This window comes from Ambystoma mexicanum, chromosome 10 (assembly GCF_040938575.1).
Source record: "Ambystoma mexicanum isolate Mex_15411 chromosome 10, UKY_AmexF1_1, whole genome shotgun sequence".
In the NCBI taxonomy this organism is placed as follows: domain Eukaryota; kingdom Metazoa; phylum Chordata; class Amphibia; order Caudata; family Ambystomatidae; genus Ambystoma; species Ambystoma mexicanum.
Window position 1 is genome coordinate 61421036 of NC_090932.1, and position 16431 is coordinate 61437466.

Genomic DNA, 16431 nt, shown 5'->3' on the forward strand with positions numbered 1-16431 from the left:
GCTGATTCGCTAAATGTCCGCCATACGCCTTGTAAAAGCCAAAGCATATGCTGGCATAATACACGAGGGTTACGAAAGGAGAACTTCTAATCAATACGCGTCACATTTGAGCATATAATCTACATTCGATGCATACACTACCTACATGCAACCTACAATCAGATCTGCTAATGCGGGCATTTCAAGGGGGTTGCCCCAGGACATTCACAATATTTCACAATACAGTTCCAACATTTACCAGCACAGCGAACACACACCCGAATAGTGTAGGTGTTAGCGGTACGGCAAGTGTGGGTAAGAGCCTCAAATGATTTCAATCTGACAGCATAAATGTGGCATGTGACAAAAGTGCTGGGAAAATTATATCTTGCTGCGTGAAACAACCATTGGCAAAGCCACTGGTTGTCCCTTTTTTGTCGGCTGTATTTAGTATGTGGATGTTTGAGTGTACGTGCTATTTATGGGTGTAAGTGCATTGTGTGAGTGCATGCACAGTCCTTGGGTCTGTGTTCATTCTGTGTGTGTGCATTTCAATTGTTTGGCCGTGTTTGCAGTCTGAGCTTCTTTTGTATAGTGTGGGGTTGTATGTGCAGTGTGAGCATGTTTTGTGGAGTGAGAGCATGCATGTGCAGTGTTAGCGTGTATGTGCTGTGTGAGCATGTTTTGTGGAGTGAGAGCATGCATGTGCAGTGTGATCTTGTGTCTATGAATTGTGAGCATGTATGTGCAGTGGCAGCATGCATGTGCAGTGTTAGCGTGTATGGGCAGTGTGAGCATTTGTGTGCACTGAAATGGTGGTTGCACAGTGTGAGCGTGGCTTTGGAGTGTTAGTGCAAACCCACATTTTAGGGAGCAATAATCAAAACATTCACTCCCGATTTGATTTGGGTCCCCAGAAATTCAATGTTGGTCCCTGTTGAGAGTAGAGTATTGAGAGTAGATCAAATGGTAATGGGGACCCTACGGTGTCCTGGGAACCTCAGATGTTTTGATTTACACCGCAAATAACCATGACGTATTAAACACAGTGGAGGACATAGATAGTCTTATTTCGTCAGATAATCCTTTAGGGACCAGGTGGCAGCCACTGGGGAGGATTGAAGCCAAGGACACTGACTTGAAGGAACCTAGATTAGCTGCAAATGGGTTCCTAACAATCAATTGGAGTTTAAGGGTCTAAATTGGATCTGTTGGATATTCTTATTTTCTTACAACCTTTCACATATTAGATTGCAGAAGACAGGGTACATTGAAACACCCAATCTTGCCAGATTTACTGCGCATGGGAAGGCTGTGAACCCTATCAGGAAAGACAGGAATTCAGATGGATTTATAGGTTAGTAGATATAGCATTAGAGGCCAATGTCTGGGAAATGGAAACAGGATCCCCACACAACACGTCATGTACTTGTGTGTATTTGATGAACAGGGAAGTCAGTTTCGATCAGAAATGACTTACAATAACACATTTACAGATGGCAGAAGAATAACAAAGAAGGGTGCCTGTACAGAAGTATAAAGATGAAAACAAGTGGTGAGCCAGTTAAGGAGGTAGTGAACAAAGTGGGGCATAGACAAGGGTCACAACAAATCAAAGCAAAAAGATCACAGAAATAGATAACTTATAAAGGTAAAATTAACCTACGGTGGCAAGTGCTTCAAACTAAGGCAGAGCACTGTGCAAAGACACACAATTACACTATTACACCACACTGAAGGGACTAGTGGGTTCAGGTTTGGAAGAAGGGCAGAAGGATGGGTGAGCTCTCTCTTTGGTAAGTGGGTGAAGTGTAAACCAAGCTTTGACGAGATCCACAGTCAGGCTTTGATTGTGATGGAAGTATCTATGGTTCTGCTCTGTAGAAACATTGGCAATGCTCTGGTCATGTTTATGTTTCCATATACAAATCAATAACCCTCAACCATGAGGTCTTACATGCTCTGATCTCGATCTTTTTACTTTAGCCGGCATCTAAAAGATATAGCAATACACTGTTTTTAATTGGAGGACATTTCAATTTTAAATTAAGGGAAAGTCCAGCTGTAGGCCCATGCCACTATGAGCAAGACTTTGGATGGGAAATTTCAGAGCCCAACATTTTATTCCAGTGGTGTTATTCAAGCTGACTTCCTTTCCAGTTGCTTCTTCGAGAATACGGATTATGGGCAATTGGTCATAGAACATCTTCAGATATTCCTGGCAGTTTTAGCTTTCATATTTCTTGTTATTCCCCAACTATTGGTTTCTAAGATAGCCCGTGAAGGGAAGACTTGCAAGCAGTCCTACTCTTGCCACACCGTGACCATCTCGAGCTCAATCCCAGCAGAGGCTTGAAATGCCAATACCGTCCACCGGCCACACAAAATACTAAAAAAGCGCCTCTTTTAACAATATCTGCAGGATGAATACAAATTCCTCCCACCCAGCCCCAATGCCAAGCCAAATGCTGCCAACTTCCCATTGTAAAGAGCTGTGCAGTTCTCAAGCTATGTTCCCTCTATAAGCAATTAAATAAATAAACTATTTGTTACGTCCTCATCCAAGAGTGAGATTGGCACTAGATCTGTGGCTTCAGGGTAGTGGACAGAGCAAGAAGGTGTTCACATGATGATTCAAGTAGAGCAAACAAAGATTGACAATATATCCAGCAGTACTGTTGATTCATTATATGTTTCAATAAATAGAAGTGACAGAGGTTCGATACCAGGCACACATACCTAAGTTGATTCTCATCTCTCTGATGCCCTTTGAGTTGAAATATAAAGGAGAGTGATAATGCTGTTCATCCATCCATCCATCCATCCATCCATCCATCCATCCATCCATCCATCCATCCATCCATCCATCCATCCACCCATCCATCCATCCATCCAAAAAACCCACCCACCCATCCTTTCAATCCATCTGTCTGCCCATCCATCCATCCATCCATCCATCCATCCATCCATCCATCCATCCATCCATCCATCCATCCATCCATCCATCCATCCATCCATCCAAAAAAACCACCCACCCATCCTTTCAATCCATTTGTCTGCCCATCCATCCATCCATCCATCCATCCATCCATCCATCCATCCATCCATCCATCCATCCATCCATCCATCCATCGATCCATCCATCCATCCATCCATCCATCCATCCACCCAACCATCCATCCAGCCAAACCCACCCACCCACCCACCCACCCACCCATCCATCCATCCATCCATCCATCCATCCATCCATCCATCCATCCATCCATCCATTCTTCTTTCCATCCATCCTATACATCTGCTAATTCTACAGTCACTGCTCATCTCAACAAACCATTTCATCTCCTTAGGACATGCCAGATGTGGCAGCATTAGCAAAGAGCTAATCCACTTTACATTAAAACACACAATTCAGCCCACTATATGGATTGTGAGTAATGGTTCTGCTTCACTACAGAGTAGATAGAAAACCTTAAAACAGATTCTTGTCAAATTATTTCCACTGAAGGATATGGGATCCACTATGTGGTAAATTCAGGTTCCCTGAGAGCTTACTAAGAGTGTTTTTATTTAAAAAAAGAACCCAGTTGCATTAGTTAATACTCGAGATTGTATACAATATGTACATTAACATTCTTTTTTATTGTTTAGGTTCAAATGGCCCAACAATCGTTACTTCTACACCCATATCAAAAATAAACACAACAGGTACTTAATGAATGCCTCTTTTGTTTCCGTATGTTTTGTTTGTGCATGGAGAGACATGGGACAAATTATTCGATTCCAAATCGAGCTCCAATACTTTAGGCAACTCTGATATACTCCGGAATGTAGTCAGGAGGAACCCAGAGTTACTGCTTGTAACATTTTAATTAATTGGCCCCTGTGATTCTTGCAAAACACACCTTATAGGTTAAACAATGCAAATATAGTCAATTTGCATGAACGGAAAAACATAGGTACACCTACATTAGACTTAAGTGAAGACAATTTTCCAATACTGGTTTATATAATTCACTTCAGTGTCTGGCTGTAGACCTGTCCTGTATGGGCTCATGTCTGAACATACAGCAAGAAGCTTAATACATGTGTTCTTATGTATTCAACTTTCCTATCTCCAGGATTCATTCTATCTAGGTTAAGAATCCCAAGCGTTTTGGAGTTAAGGCACCACAAGATCTCATGGATTTGGCATTCATTTAGAAAGCTCCTTCTATATATAGGACCTGTACCTAGAATATTAAGATATCTAAAGGATGACTCAGATGAAGTACATTTTACTTGGTCCAAATGTTTGTCTGGGTGGTCATAAAATGTAAAGCTGAACATCTAGTGTTCAAATATTGTTCCTTACTTTGTAAAGGTATAAACTTTTAAGATGGATTTTAGGTGATACATTGCTTTGATATATTTTTGAGAGAATTCATTGAATGTTTGGGGGCATTCACAACATGTATTAGAGAGTTGGAGCCATTGAGTGAAAATGTTTATGGCACATCCTTCTCTCTGTCTCACTTTTTTGACCATTTCCATCCACATATTAGCATGAGTGGCTTTCTCTGTGTTCTTTTTTGCCTCTCCAATCACTGACCTCCCTCATTTTGTCTGTCTTTTTAATAACTGTATTTTTCCACTCCCTGACAGCATTAAAAAAAAACATCTCTGATCCCTTAGTTCACTCTCTTCTATGCTAATCCTTGTAAAGAAAGATTGCCGCCTTCATGCTCTGCTCCATGCTTCTGCTCACTAAACACTATGCTTGGTTTATGCACAAGTACATTCCAAAAGTCTCATTCTATTCTGCAGAAATAGAGGAATCGATTTTAGACTGCTGTGGTGGATCTTATCACTTTAGTTTCATGATTTAAGGAAAAACTTTGCATACATCATATTCGTTCTACTGATTACAATTGCTCAATTTGTATCTGTTTATTTCTTAATGCATTCAGTTTTTGTCTCGACGGGCCCAGTGATTTTGACGTCATTCACTCCATTAATCACCCACAGCAGCACAGCATTTTCCACAGCTTTTCTTCACCCATCGACAGGTATGGAAAGAAGTATTCAATGCTTAGTGGTTTCACTGGCTAACAAACACATTCTCTTTCAACTCTTCCCAGCTTCAAGTGTTAGCCACTGTTCGATGGATATCTTGAGTTTGTATCTTTACACTGCAATTGAGCCAACTATTCTCTCCTTCCCCCCTTTCAATCTGGCTTTCGCCCTAAACACTCCCCTGAGACTGCCCTCTCCCAGGTCCTTAACTCCCTCCTCACTGCTCGCTACTCTAAGCAATCCTCTGTCCTTATCCTCCTTGATCTCTCTGCAGCCTTTGACACTGTTGATCACCCCTTACTGCTCAACACTCTTTCCTCTTTAGGTTTCAAAGGCTCCGTCCTCAACTGGCTCTCTTCTTACCTCTCCCACCGCTCTTTTACCGTCTCCTGGGGCGGTCGTACCTCTTCTACGCTCCCACTGGACTATGGTATACCCCAAGGCTCTGTCCTTGGCCCTTTTCTTTTCTCTCTTTTCTTTTCTCGCCCCTATCATCTCCTCTTTCGGTATTTCTCATCACTTCTACGCTGATGACACCCAGCTTTTCCTCTCATTCTCTTTCTTCACTCCTGACCTCCTTCTTAAGCTCTCTTCCTGTCTTACTGCCATTAAAAACTGGATGTCATCCCACTTTCTCTCTCTCAATGCAGACAAGACTGAAGTCTTCTTCTTTCCCACCAACACTATTCCTCCTCCTCCTCCCCCTCCTTCTATTCACTTTCCTCCCACTAATCTTCCTCTCTCTGCCCATGCTCGCAATCTAGGCATTTACTTTGACTCCTCCCTCTCCTTCACCCACCATATCTCTCTCATTTCCCGCGCATGTCACTACCACCTTTTCAATATCCGCAAAGTACGTTCCTCTCTAACCTTCCACGCCACTAAACGTTTAATCTCCTCCCTTCTCTTCTCTGGTCTTTTCTACTGTTATTCGCTCCTCTTCAGACTCCCTGCTTCTCATCTCGCCCCCCCCTAAAATCCCTCTACAACTCTGCCATTCGCACCCTCTGTCTTCGCTCACCTCACAACTCCATCTCCTCCTCGCTCTCACAGCTTGGCCTGCTTTCCTTTCATTCCCAACTCAAATTCCACTTGCTCTGTCTTGTCTTTAAATCTCTTCATGAATTTGCTCCCCCTTATCTCTCCTCTCTCATCTGATTCTAAACTCCCTCCCGTTCCCACAGATCTGAAGATCACTTCCTTCTCCTTGTTCCCCCGTCCCCATGTGCCTCCTCTCGTTTTCGCTCCTTTCAGCTCCTTGCTCCCCTCCAATGGAACTCCCTTCCCCTCTTTATCCGTTCAATCCCCACTTATTCCTCCTTTCGTGTCTCCTTAAAATCTATTCTTCTCCACTACCCTCCCTCATGCTCTGATCCTCCCCCGCCCTTCCCTCTTCCCCTCCCTTCTTTTATCCTCCTCATCTTGCCTCTCTATCCCTACCTTGTCTCCTCTTATGTCCCCTCTCCCCCTCTCTTGCCTTCAGCTTATCTCACTTCCTGTTCCCCACTCCATTCCCCTCCACACGCCTTCTTCCCTCATTTATCTCCACTGGCAAATTGTTCTAGTTGCTGTATTACTGGTTTGACTCATATCTTGTAATTGCTTCTACTGTTATTGTATTCTTGTTGTTATAATGTACAGCACTTTGGCGTAAGCGCTATATAAACACAATGAACATAAACATAATTCACTTACTCTATTCTAATAACTTTGCAGTGGTACGCTGGGGAGCCTATGGAGAATGTACAGAGACATTTTATATCAACAGAGGAGCCAGGCAGGAGTGTGTGCTGGCTCCTCTGGTGTGTTCTCTATACATTAATGATATTGCAATAAAAATGAATAAGGTCAAACCCTGGGGATAAAATCTGGCAATTTTTGCTCTTCACGGATGATGTGATTTTAATATCCAAAGCCCTTGTGTGGTTACAGCGGCTCTTGGATTGTATTAAAATGCAAAGAAAGGGGATTAATACCTTAAAAGCAAAGACTATGGCATTATTTGAAAAACCTCTCCCTAGATGCTGTAGGAGGACTTAAACCGTTAACAATGTTGAAAATGAAGATTTTGACAGTTATGTTTACTTGGGAATCTCCATATACACAACTAGCAAATGCGTTACTAAGATAGATAAAAGTGCTTTATCTTTAGCAAAAAGGTGCAACACGGTGGCTCATTTCCTGTAACAATACATGGGGGCTACGATCTAACATTCAATGGAGTTATATGAAATCCAGGCAATTGCTGCTGCATCCTGTTGTAGCAAACCTTGGGGCCATTGTAGGGTAATATCACTAGAGAAGGAAGAAAATAAAATCCTGAAAAATATTCTTGGATTGTCATGTGAAACTCCCTCGGTTGAGACAAAACAGGAATTAGGCACCTATGGCATTGCACATGTTTTCAAATTGAAACCAGTCTTTTATTAGTTACAATTGTGGAATGTCCCTGAGCTTAAAATGATATCTGGAACCACTCCATGAGGCACTAATACTACAAAGAACCCCGCAACTGTCGGGGTTTGCCAACAGAACGATAACACTAGACAAGTTGGACCTCGTAGACCTGTGGGACAACCCCTGTACGTATGTAATACAATACAAACCTGTGGTCAAAGAGGCAATCGAGGGGTGGTTCCTTGGGGAGATATGGGTTTCTCATCAAAATAAAAGTTTGGCGAAAGAGTATCTCAACGTAATCCTATTCCGAATGTTCGAAAGTATTTGGAGGTCGAAAGTCTACCAAACATTGATGACTAAGATGCGCTTTAGAAAGTTTTATCTTAAGCATATTTTTAATAGGCATAATAAAAGATCTTTAAATCGTGCACTTTAACGCTTAAAAACAATGAAAAATGAGGAAGAATTGCGAGCGATTCTATTATTTCTTTAATAAGCTTGGCATACATGAATGACAATTTTTTAAATTGCATAGGCCATAGATATTTAAACATTTATCTGACACTGTGAGATTAGGATGAGCTGCCTATGCTATTTAGATGTTATAACATTTTAAAATTTGAATGTATTTAGTAAAATGATATAATGTAATTATATATTTAGTTTTTATTAGTGGGATAGTGCTATTAATATTTTGTCTTTGTACATGCTACTTAGTGTGCTGTAAGTTTTTACCCTTTGCTTTTATGGCTTTTAGCCAAAATAAAGCTATTCAATTGAATTTAATTGAATTGAAGTAAAATTTAGAACTTGCCATAAAGTTATTTTGTTGCACAATTGTCAGCCAAGAAATGTGACTGTATATATATTTCTTCCTATCATAAACCTCCTTTCCTCCGGAGGAAATTCTCTGTAAGGTTATAATGTCCTCAGACGCTGCTTGTTTTTTCCTCATTTCTGTGAAACCTCAGAGCATTATACTTAACCAGGGAGAGGTTAACTACATGTTAACTAGCCCTGAATTGGACTATCTCTCTTTATTGTATTGTGTTGTAATGAGGACTCCTGCCAGTGTTGCTTTTTAAGCTTGCATAACATCAGAACATTACCTTGAATATGTGGTGGGCAATTCTCAAAGATTCAATAAAGAGGTCTCTCAATATATATATGTGTGCAGGGCAAATTAGAGTGTAGAGAATCCCAGCATGCTTCTCTCAGCCGGATCCGCAACAGTTAATCTGCCTACACCAAAGCATTTTGCAGGAGGCTGACCACAGAATGCATTATCCCTTCACATCCACATGTGCACACGCCTCTTGGTGTCTGAGGGTTACAGGCTACACATAGTTCCATACATGTGTGCCACAGCAGCCCCTGTGCTTAGATTATTATGGGTACATGTCCACCAACTGAAATACAATCAACAACTTTCTTCCCAACATATCTCTCTAGACACGGAGGGATAGGTAAGAACTCCAGGGGGTCCTTCGGCTTCTGTTCATTTTCACTCCGAATCATATTTTGTAGAGTGGCCATTGATGGTCTGAAAATTGTGCTACATGGTGAAGAGGTGCAGCTGGAGGTTTGTAAAGGAGAAAGAATTGGCTTTGCAAGTCAGCACTTATTTGAAGTTGTCTCCGGTGGCACATTTGATATTAGTAATGGAGACTTGCCGCCTCTTCTGCAACACTGACCTGCTCTGTGTGCACAGAAATCCTCAACTAGATGTATAGCTATTCTGCGAGCTATACAATGTGCCACTATGAGAGTTTCGATGCAATCAGGTCAACATTGCTTGTGTATTTCATATTACTATATACACCTTCACCAAGTGACCCAGAGCCATGGAGATGATTGGATGTGATGATAGTTGCAGCATGTTGTTTGGCCCTAACAGCAAAGTATTCTACCGCCACCAAGTCATACTGAAGAACAGTGCTAGTGGCCTGTCGGAGCATTGGAATAGATTCAGGATAGTTTAGATTCTTAAAGTGGCTTTTAGTACAGAAGCTCATTTGGATTAGATACTAACTTTATCCTGTGTCAGCCATTTCTGAGTCTCTGTCGCCATGCACCTCCACCTTATTTGACTTTAATATCATGTAAACCAGCAATAGAAGACTCCCATGGGCATGGGCTTCACAATACATGTGGAGTGAATTCTGGGCTACTCTCAGAAACATGTCTTTCACTTTCAAAAAGAAAGTGTTCCCACCTACTGGCCACTCACCCTCAGTGACTCCTCAAATGAAAATAGCCTTCTTTGTATTGCTGAAGCCATCGGGTTCTCTGCATTGAATGAAAATCAAGCAACATTTAGTGATTAATCAATTCAGTGATATTATTAAAGACATTTCATCACTTATTGCATGTGGCTGGCTGAGGGTGTATTATTGTGTGCCCACATCCCTGAAGGGGAGAAGGGTTGTGTTCTGCTGCAATGAAGGTTGCCAAAGTTGCCAACAATGACAGTTCTCTTTGTTTGATTTATTTTAGCTCCAACTGTACCAACAGTAACAACACCTGCATCAGCAACAACAGGTAATGAATTGAGTCAGAGTGCCAGATACTCAGAATTAAGGGCTGAACACATTATTCAGTTGGGGGCACTCTAAAGGGAACATGCTCCTGATGCTGTCTACATGTCACTTAGTCTAAGTCATTATCCTCTAGTTGTTGGACACGTCAGTGGGTTACATTAGTGCAATAGCTCAGTAGGTTAAGAAACACATCCCCATTGGTTTTCATGTCTTTAGTCGTTGCAATGTTCTCCTTTCCTCTACTCTCTCCTCTCTCAGAGATCTCAATGCTATTCCCAAGTCTAATTGCAGCAGCCTTCTTCCTTCCAGACCATTTGTCTTTCTTTTATATGTATATTCAGTTTCCCTCTCTCTTACAAACCTCCTTCTTAAATGATATCTTCCTGGCTCCAGTGGATCCTCAGGTCGCCCATGGATAAGCCATTGACTGAGAGCATATTTCGTCAAATGAATTTGAACATAAAGAACATATTACAAAGAATGGATTGGGCATGACTGTGGATAAAAAGGCAATGCACATATGAAATAATGTTTAGATATTTACAGTTACATACAGGAATCTTGTGAATATATATAGGAGTCCTGATGAAGCCCTGCTAGGGAGACGTCTGCTAAGTTAATGTTCTGCAGTTCCAGCCAATAACAACCCCCAGACCTCTATTACTTGCTATGCTTTTTTTAGGGGCATAGCCCGTTTTTACATAAATATATTGAATTGTACTGTTAATGTTCCATCTTCTGACAGTTTCATATTGTTGCAAGCTCTGGAGTGAGAAGTAGATACACTAATATCAGATGCCATGTAAAGAGAAGACAGAGCTTAAAAAATACATGTTGTTCCTGATTGTAAATGTTCACATTTTGCTACATTCTCCTACTCATTTTGGTTGTACTTTGTTTTGAGCACCATCATAAATAAGTGAAACTGGAGTGATATCAGAGGTGGCGATTCAGATTCAGTTAGGTCTGGAGATCCATTATAGCAGTCGATATCCCTAGTAAAGGTTGCATGTTCTTTCACTTTCCAGCAACCAGTTTACACAAGCTGTACTACTCTCTCACTACTACCAGGAGTAGTACTAGTACTACCAACTCAGGTAGTAGCAGCACTGACAGTAGTGATAATGCTCACTACATTGCTTGTAGCTACTAACAGTAATACTAGTAATTAGTAATAATCAATGATACTAGCACAACTACTATTACTAGTACCAGTACTGCTAACAAAGTAGTAATAGTAATATTAGCAGTGCTGTTTTGTTTTTAGCATTACTAATACTACTGGCAAGACTTGTAGTAATAGTTCTACTGCTATGAGTACTTGTGCTAGTACTGTAGCGCTTGAGACTAAGGAACCCTTCCAATGTGTTTTGTCCCTAGGGGGATATCCGCTGCTCATTAATTAGTACTTTCCACTAATAGTTGTTAGATAGAGAAATATGGCATAATATACAATTCCACAATATTTGGTTTAAAAATGTCTATTTAAAGTGGGGAATGAGAAAATATGTTAATGCCTTTTGGACTGTAGATAGTTCTTCAGCGGCATCATCTTAAAAAATACAAAAGAATCATTTTAAAACATGCTAAAAATAAGTAGATGAAAGGAGTTTTTGATTGGGAGTTCTGCAGAAGTTAAAACCTCAAAATCCGGAAAAAAGATGCATTTTTTTTATAAACACTATGCCCTTTTGAATGGCATCTGGCGTATATCACCTGCTTGCGCTCCTATGCATTGTCGTCTGTGTGTCTTTCTTTGATTTGTATCTTGGCATCTGACTTATGTGATTAAAGGAGCAGGGAATATGTTGAGAACCAAAACCTTGCATGCCCAGAGTTATGTCGGGCTGGCGAGGGGCAGTTGGCTATGTAGTGAGCATTGGGCAAATCACATGACTCACTCATGCGTTTAAATCTAGAACTCTGAACAGGCATTGGATATTGCTTAACCGCCTGTCCTACCAACACATTGAAAGGTTGGTACGCAGTGCCATGACACGTACTTGCCGCTAGCCGAGCTATATCAGCATTTCAGGGTTACTAGCTGGTGGGGACATTTCCTGACTTCACTGTCAGCAAGCCCAACTGTCACTCTGCTAGTTTAGTACAAGACCCACCTGGCAGTCACAAGAGGTAAGCCTGTGGGGTGATATACAGTTGCTCAGCAGCCAGACCAACATGTGTGTGAGTCACCCTTGGCTGTAATGGCCTGCCAGAAGAACCAGTCTGCTAGGAAATGTCACATTTCCACCGATTAACCCCGACACAGCATTCACAGGCATTTCACAGAACCAGACTGTAGACAAGTCACCCAGTTTCTCGATGGCGAAGGTGATACATGATTGATTCTAGTGAGTGGGATGTGAAACAGTGGAGATCACCCATTTTCCATATGGGGAGGCTGACACATGATTGATTCTAGCCTCTCCCTATTGGGTAGTCAGTGGAATGTGACAATGTGGAAATCAGCCAGTTTCCCTGTGATGAGAGTGACGCATGATTGATTCTAACCATCCCTACTGGATCACCAGTGGAACGTTACACTGTGGAAATGTAGGAATCAGCCATTTTCCCTTTGATTAGAGGGACACATGATCGATTCTAATCCATCCCTACTGGTTTGCCAATGGAATATGGCAATGTGGAAATCACCCAATTGCCCTATGGTTAGGGTGAAGCCTGATAGACTCTACCCTGTCCCTACTGGATATTCATGAGAACATGGCGATGTGGAAATCAGCCATTTTCCTTATGGCAAAGTTGACATTTGACTGATTCCAGCCTTTCCCAACTGGGTAGCTAGTGGAAAGTGGCAATGTGGGAATCAGATAGTTTCCCCTATGCCAGGGGTGATAACTGATTGACTGTGGCGTGCCCCTACTGGATAGTCAGTGGAATGTGACATTGAAGAAATCACCCATTTCCCGATGGGAGGGAGATGTATGATAGATTCTAGCCTTTCCCTAAAGGATAGTGAGCGGAACATAACACCAGAGAAATTACCCATTATCCCTGTGGTGAGAGTGACACATGATTTATTCTAGCCTGTCCGTACTGGATAGTCAGTGGATCGTGCCAGCGTTGAACGTGGCAATGTGGGAATCAGCCATTATCCTTATGGTGAGGTTGACGCATAATTGATTCTGGCCCGCCCCCACTGGATAGTTAGCGGAACATGACACTGTAGAAATCCCCCATTTTCCCTGTGGCATGGATGACACATGATTAATTCTAGCCTGTACCTACTATGTAGCCAGTGGAATGTGCCATGGTGGGAATAAGCCATTGTCGCTATGGCGGGGGTGAAATATGCTTTATTCCGATTTCCCTACTGGGTAGTCAATGGAACATGACAACATTGGACGTAGTAATGTGGGATTAAGCCATTATCCTTCTGGTGAGGTTGATGCATTACTGATTCTAGACCGCCCTCACTGGATAGTCGGCGGAACATGACACTGTAGAAATCACCCACTTTCCCAATGGTGAGAATGACGCTTGATAGATGTTAGCCTGTCCCTACTATGTAGCTAGTGGAATGTGTCATGCTGGGAATCAGCCATTTTCCCTATGGTGGGGGTGTATGATTGTTTTAGCCTGCCCCTATTGGATAGTCAGTGGAACGTGACAGTGCAGTAAACACCAACTGTCCATGAGTAACAGCAGTCTGTATTGTGCTGGAGTTATTATAAACTAAGTGGGGCACACAAACATACGATTTGATTTATCAAATGAATGACTTAGTTGCTTCACCGGTCACACCAAACGTCTTCAGACCAAGAAAACATTATAGCTCAGACTGGGCTCCCAAACTCATCGACATCTAATTATTAAATCCTGAAGCAAAACCTACTGTTTAAGTGAATCCGATCTTCTTTCATAACCCAGGCACCGTCTAAGAAAGGCTTTGAAGTCATACTGATTTTGTATGTACTCAAGGCAGGCTACAATATAAATCTACATTATTACATAAGAGACATAAAGACAGCTTGTGACAGGCAAAGCATTCATTCTTCTTATTTTCCCCACAGCTCCAAGTCCTTGTCTACCGTCTCCTTGCATCCATGGTCTTTGCAACAGTTCACTGGGCAGTTTTATGTGCACGTGTGACGCCGGCTGGCAAGGAATTACATGCAACAATGGTACGGTAATGTGTACATGCATCAATGGTACGGTAATGTCCATCATCTTCCTTTCTGTATCTCTTCAAAGCTTGATGTGTGTTATGCATCCGTGTACCAAGGGGAACGTCACTGAACATTCATGCATAGAGTCAGCTGATCACAGAGTCAGGGTTACCAGGAGACCCCAAAAACCACACCGACACCAGGTTCCAGTCTTGGGCGTTCCTTTTACAAAACATTGCAACCTTGTTATTTGACATATGAAGTCCCTTGGGTTGAACCAAGACTACAGCTCCCAGAATGCAATGGGTGAGAAATGAAAGCATGGGACTGCAATATGGTTTCCACACTGATGAGGAGACATCTGGTCATCATATTGTGGTTGATTGGGCTATTGTTAGAAAGTAGACAGAATGCATGTATATTACCACTTCATGAGTCTTTGAGGGGGTTTCACCTAGTATATTATGACCAGTTCTGGAGGTCACTTAAAGAAAAAGATAGACAGAGATGAGAGACTGTATACAACAGTGGAGCCAAGATAGTACAAGGTCAGAATTGAAAATCCAATGTGGGATGTTAGAGGTATTTGTCTTTATTGACTTAAAATGGTGAGTGAGGGGTAGATTTGACAGAGACATTTAAATTTCTCTGGGGTATAGGTATGCTGTTTTAAAATAGCACACCTACATTATTTATATTACAGTATAATGGATATGATAATTACATACAAAATATTGTTATACCATCATTTTACCCCTCTTACGAGGTCATTTTGGGTGAGTGGTGGTATCCCCTGCAATGGGTGGCTCCAGCGACCGTGATCTGCTCTGGGGGAGTCTGATCACTTCACAGTCAGAGCAGCAAAATATCTCTGGAATCCTGGTGGCTCCTGGTTCCCAAGCCTTTTACCACCACGAATGGGAAATGTGTAGAATTGTCAGCCACCGTGCGCATGCATAGTGGCTGGCATCACAATGAGGGTCATTCCGCGATTCACAGTATTTCCAGGGTATTGCCATAGAAACACTGGAAAATCCAGTTACCGTCACCACCACTCTGTCCGGCAGATTCACTACTGGATTATGAGTGATGCCATGGTGGTGTTACTCCCCATTTGCAGAGTCCATAGGTCTCCACTAGGGATTTGGCAGGTTTGCTGCAAGCAGTAATTACACAAGTGGTAAGTCTACCACTTCATGGCATGTTGCAGGAGGTTAATCCTCCAATTTAATGTCATATATGTCATGTGTTGATGCAGTAAAATGGGTGATAATTCTGTTAATGTCAAAGAAATTGCTGTAATGGAACTATCCCCTTGTCTAACTGCACCGCCATCTTGTAATAACCCTTGATGAATTCCTGCAAATGCCGCCAGTTTGTTCATGCTTACAGAGGAGATGAACATCCGTGGGGATAACAAACTCTCTGCCTGCATCAACCTGACATAGGGGCAGAATCAGTTTCCCGACATGGAGTGGGGAAGCATGTGGAGCACATGTTCCACACCATGCCCCTCTCCATCAGGGGAATCCAAAACTGAGAAAGATCACAGAAAACAGGCACAACTTGCCTTGCGCCCCTTTTCATCTGATTTCCCATTCAACTCCTAATCAACACGAGGCCCTAAGCGCTGAGTACCTTCCCCTCACCCAGCTGTGCAACATCTGTTTTCATGAATGCTTCTTAACCCCTTAACTTAACTGCCAGGCTATTATGCAAGTCTATGCAAAAAGGACGAGCAGACTCGTCCTTGGCACTTAGCACCAGAATCGAAACGTTGCTCCATAGGATATCCCCTACTGATTAGGCTCCACTTCTATGGCTTTCAAAGTCCTTAAACAATTCATAGTTTGATTGTATTGCAAAGGAGCCTGTTGGAATAATCGACTATCAAATCTCCACTTTTGTAGTAGGTAAGTGATTGTTTAGGGAAGGTATTTGGAGAAGTCAGGCCGGTTTACCAAGATTATCCAAATGGGCGAAAGTTAAGGGGGAAGTGAAATCAGATCCCAAAACCGAGACAATTGGAGGATAATTAGAGTCCATTTTTGCACTCGAGTGACCACTGGAAGAAAGCAAGTAAATGTAGAAGAACATTTTAGTTGTGGTATTAGGAAGCAGTTATGGTGTCGTTTTGGAGGTTACTGAGGTGATATAAACCTCTCCATCGGGCCAAGTCTGCTGATACCAGTCCAGCACCCAAATCAAAGGCCCAAGCGAAGCAAGGGTCAGTTAATGCTGGTGGCGGTGCCGTTCCCGGCGGGGTCAGCCCACCGCTAAAGTTGATATCACCATGCACATCTGTAAACCTGCAGCACAGGTGCTGAAGGCTC

The 16431-nt window shown here is 42.2% G+C and overlaps 1 protein-coding gene across 1 annotated transcript in view; it reads left to right on the forward strand.

Annotated features, from left to right (window-relative positions):
• LOC138492809 (uncharacterized) overlaps positions 1–16431 on the forward strand; it is a 469421-nt gene that overhangs the window by 64560 nt on the left and 388430 nt on the right. The window contains exons 8-11 of the mRNA XM_069620163.1: positions 3628–3684; positions 4926–5024; positions 9928–9972; positions 14003–14113. Of these exons, the coding sequence (XP_069476264.1) occupies positions 3628–3684; positions 4926–5024; positions 9928–9972; positions 14003–14113 (312 nt within the window). The remainder of the gene's footprint in view (positions 1–3627; positions 3685–4925; positions 5025–9927; positions 9973–14002; positions 14114–16431) is intronic.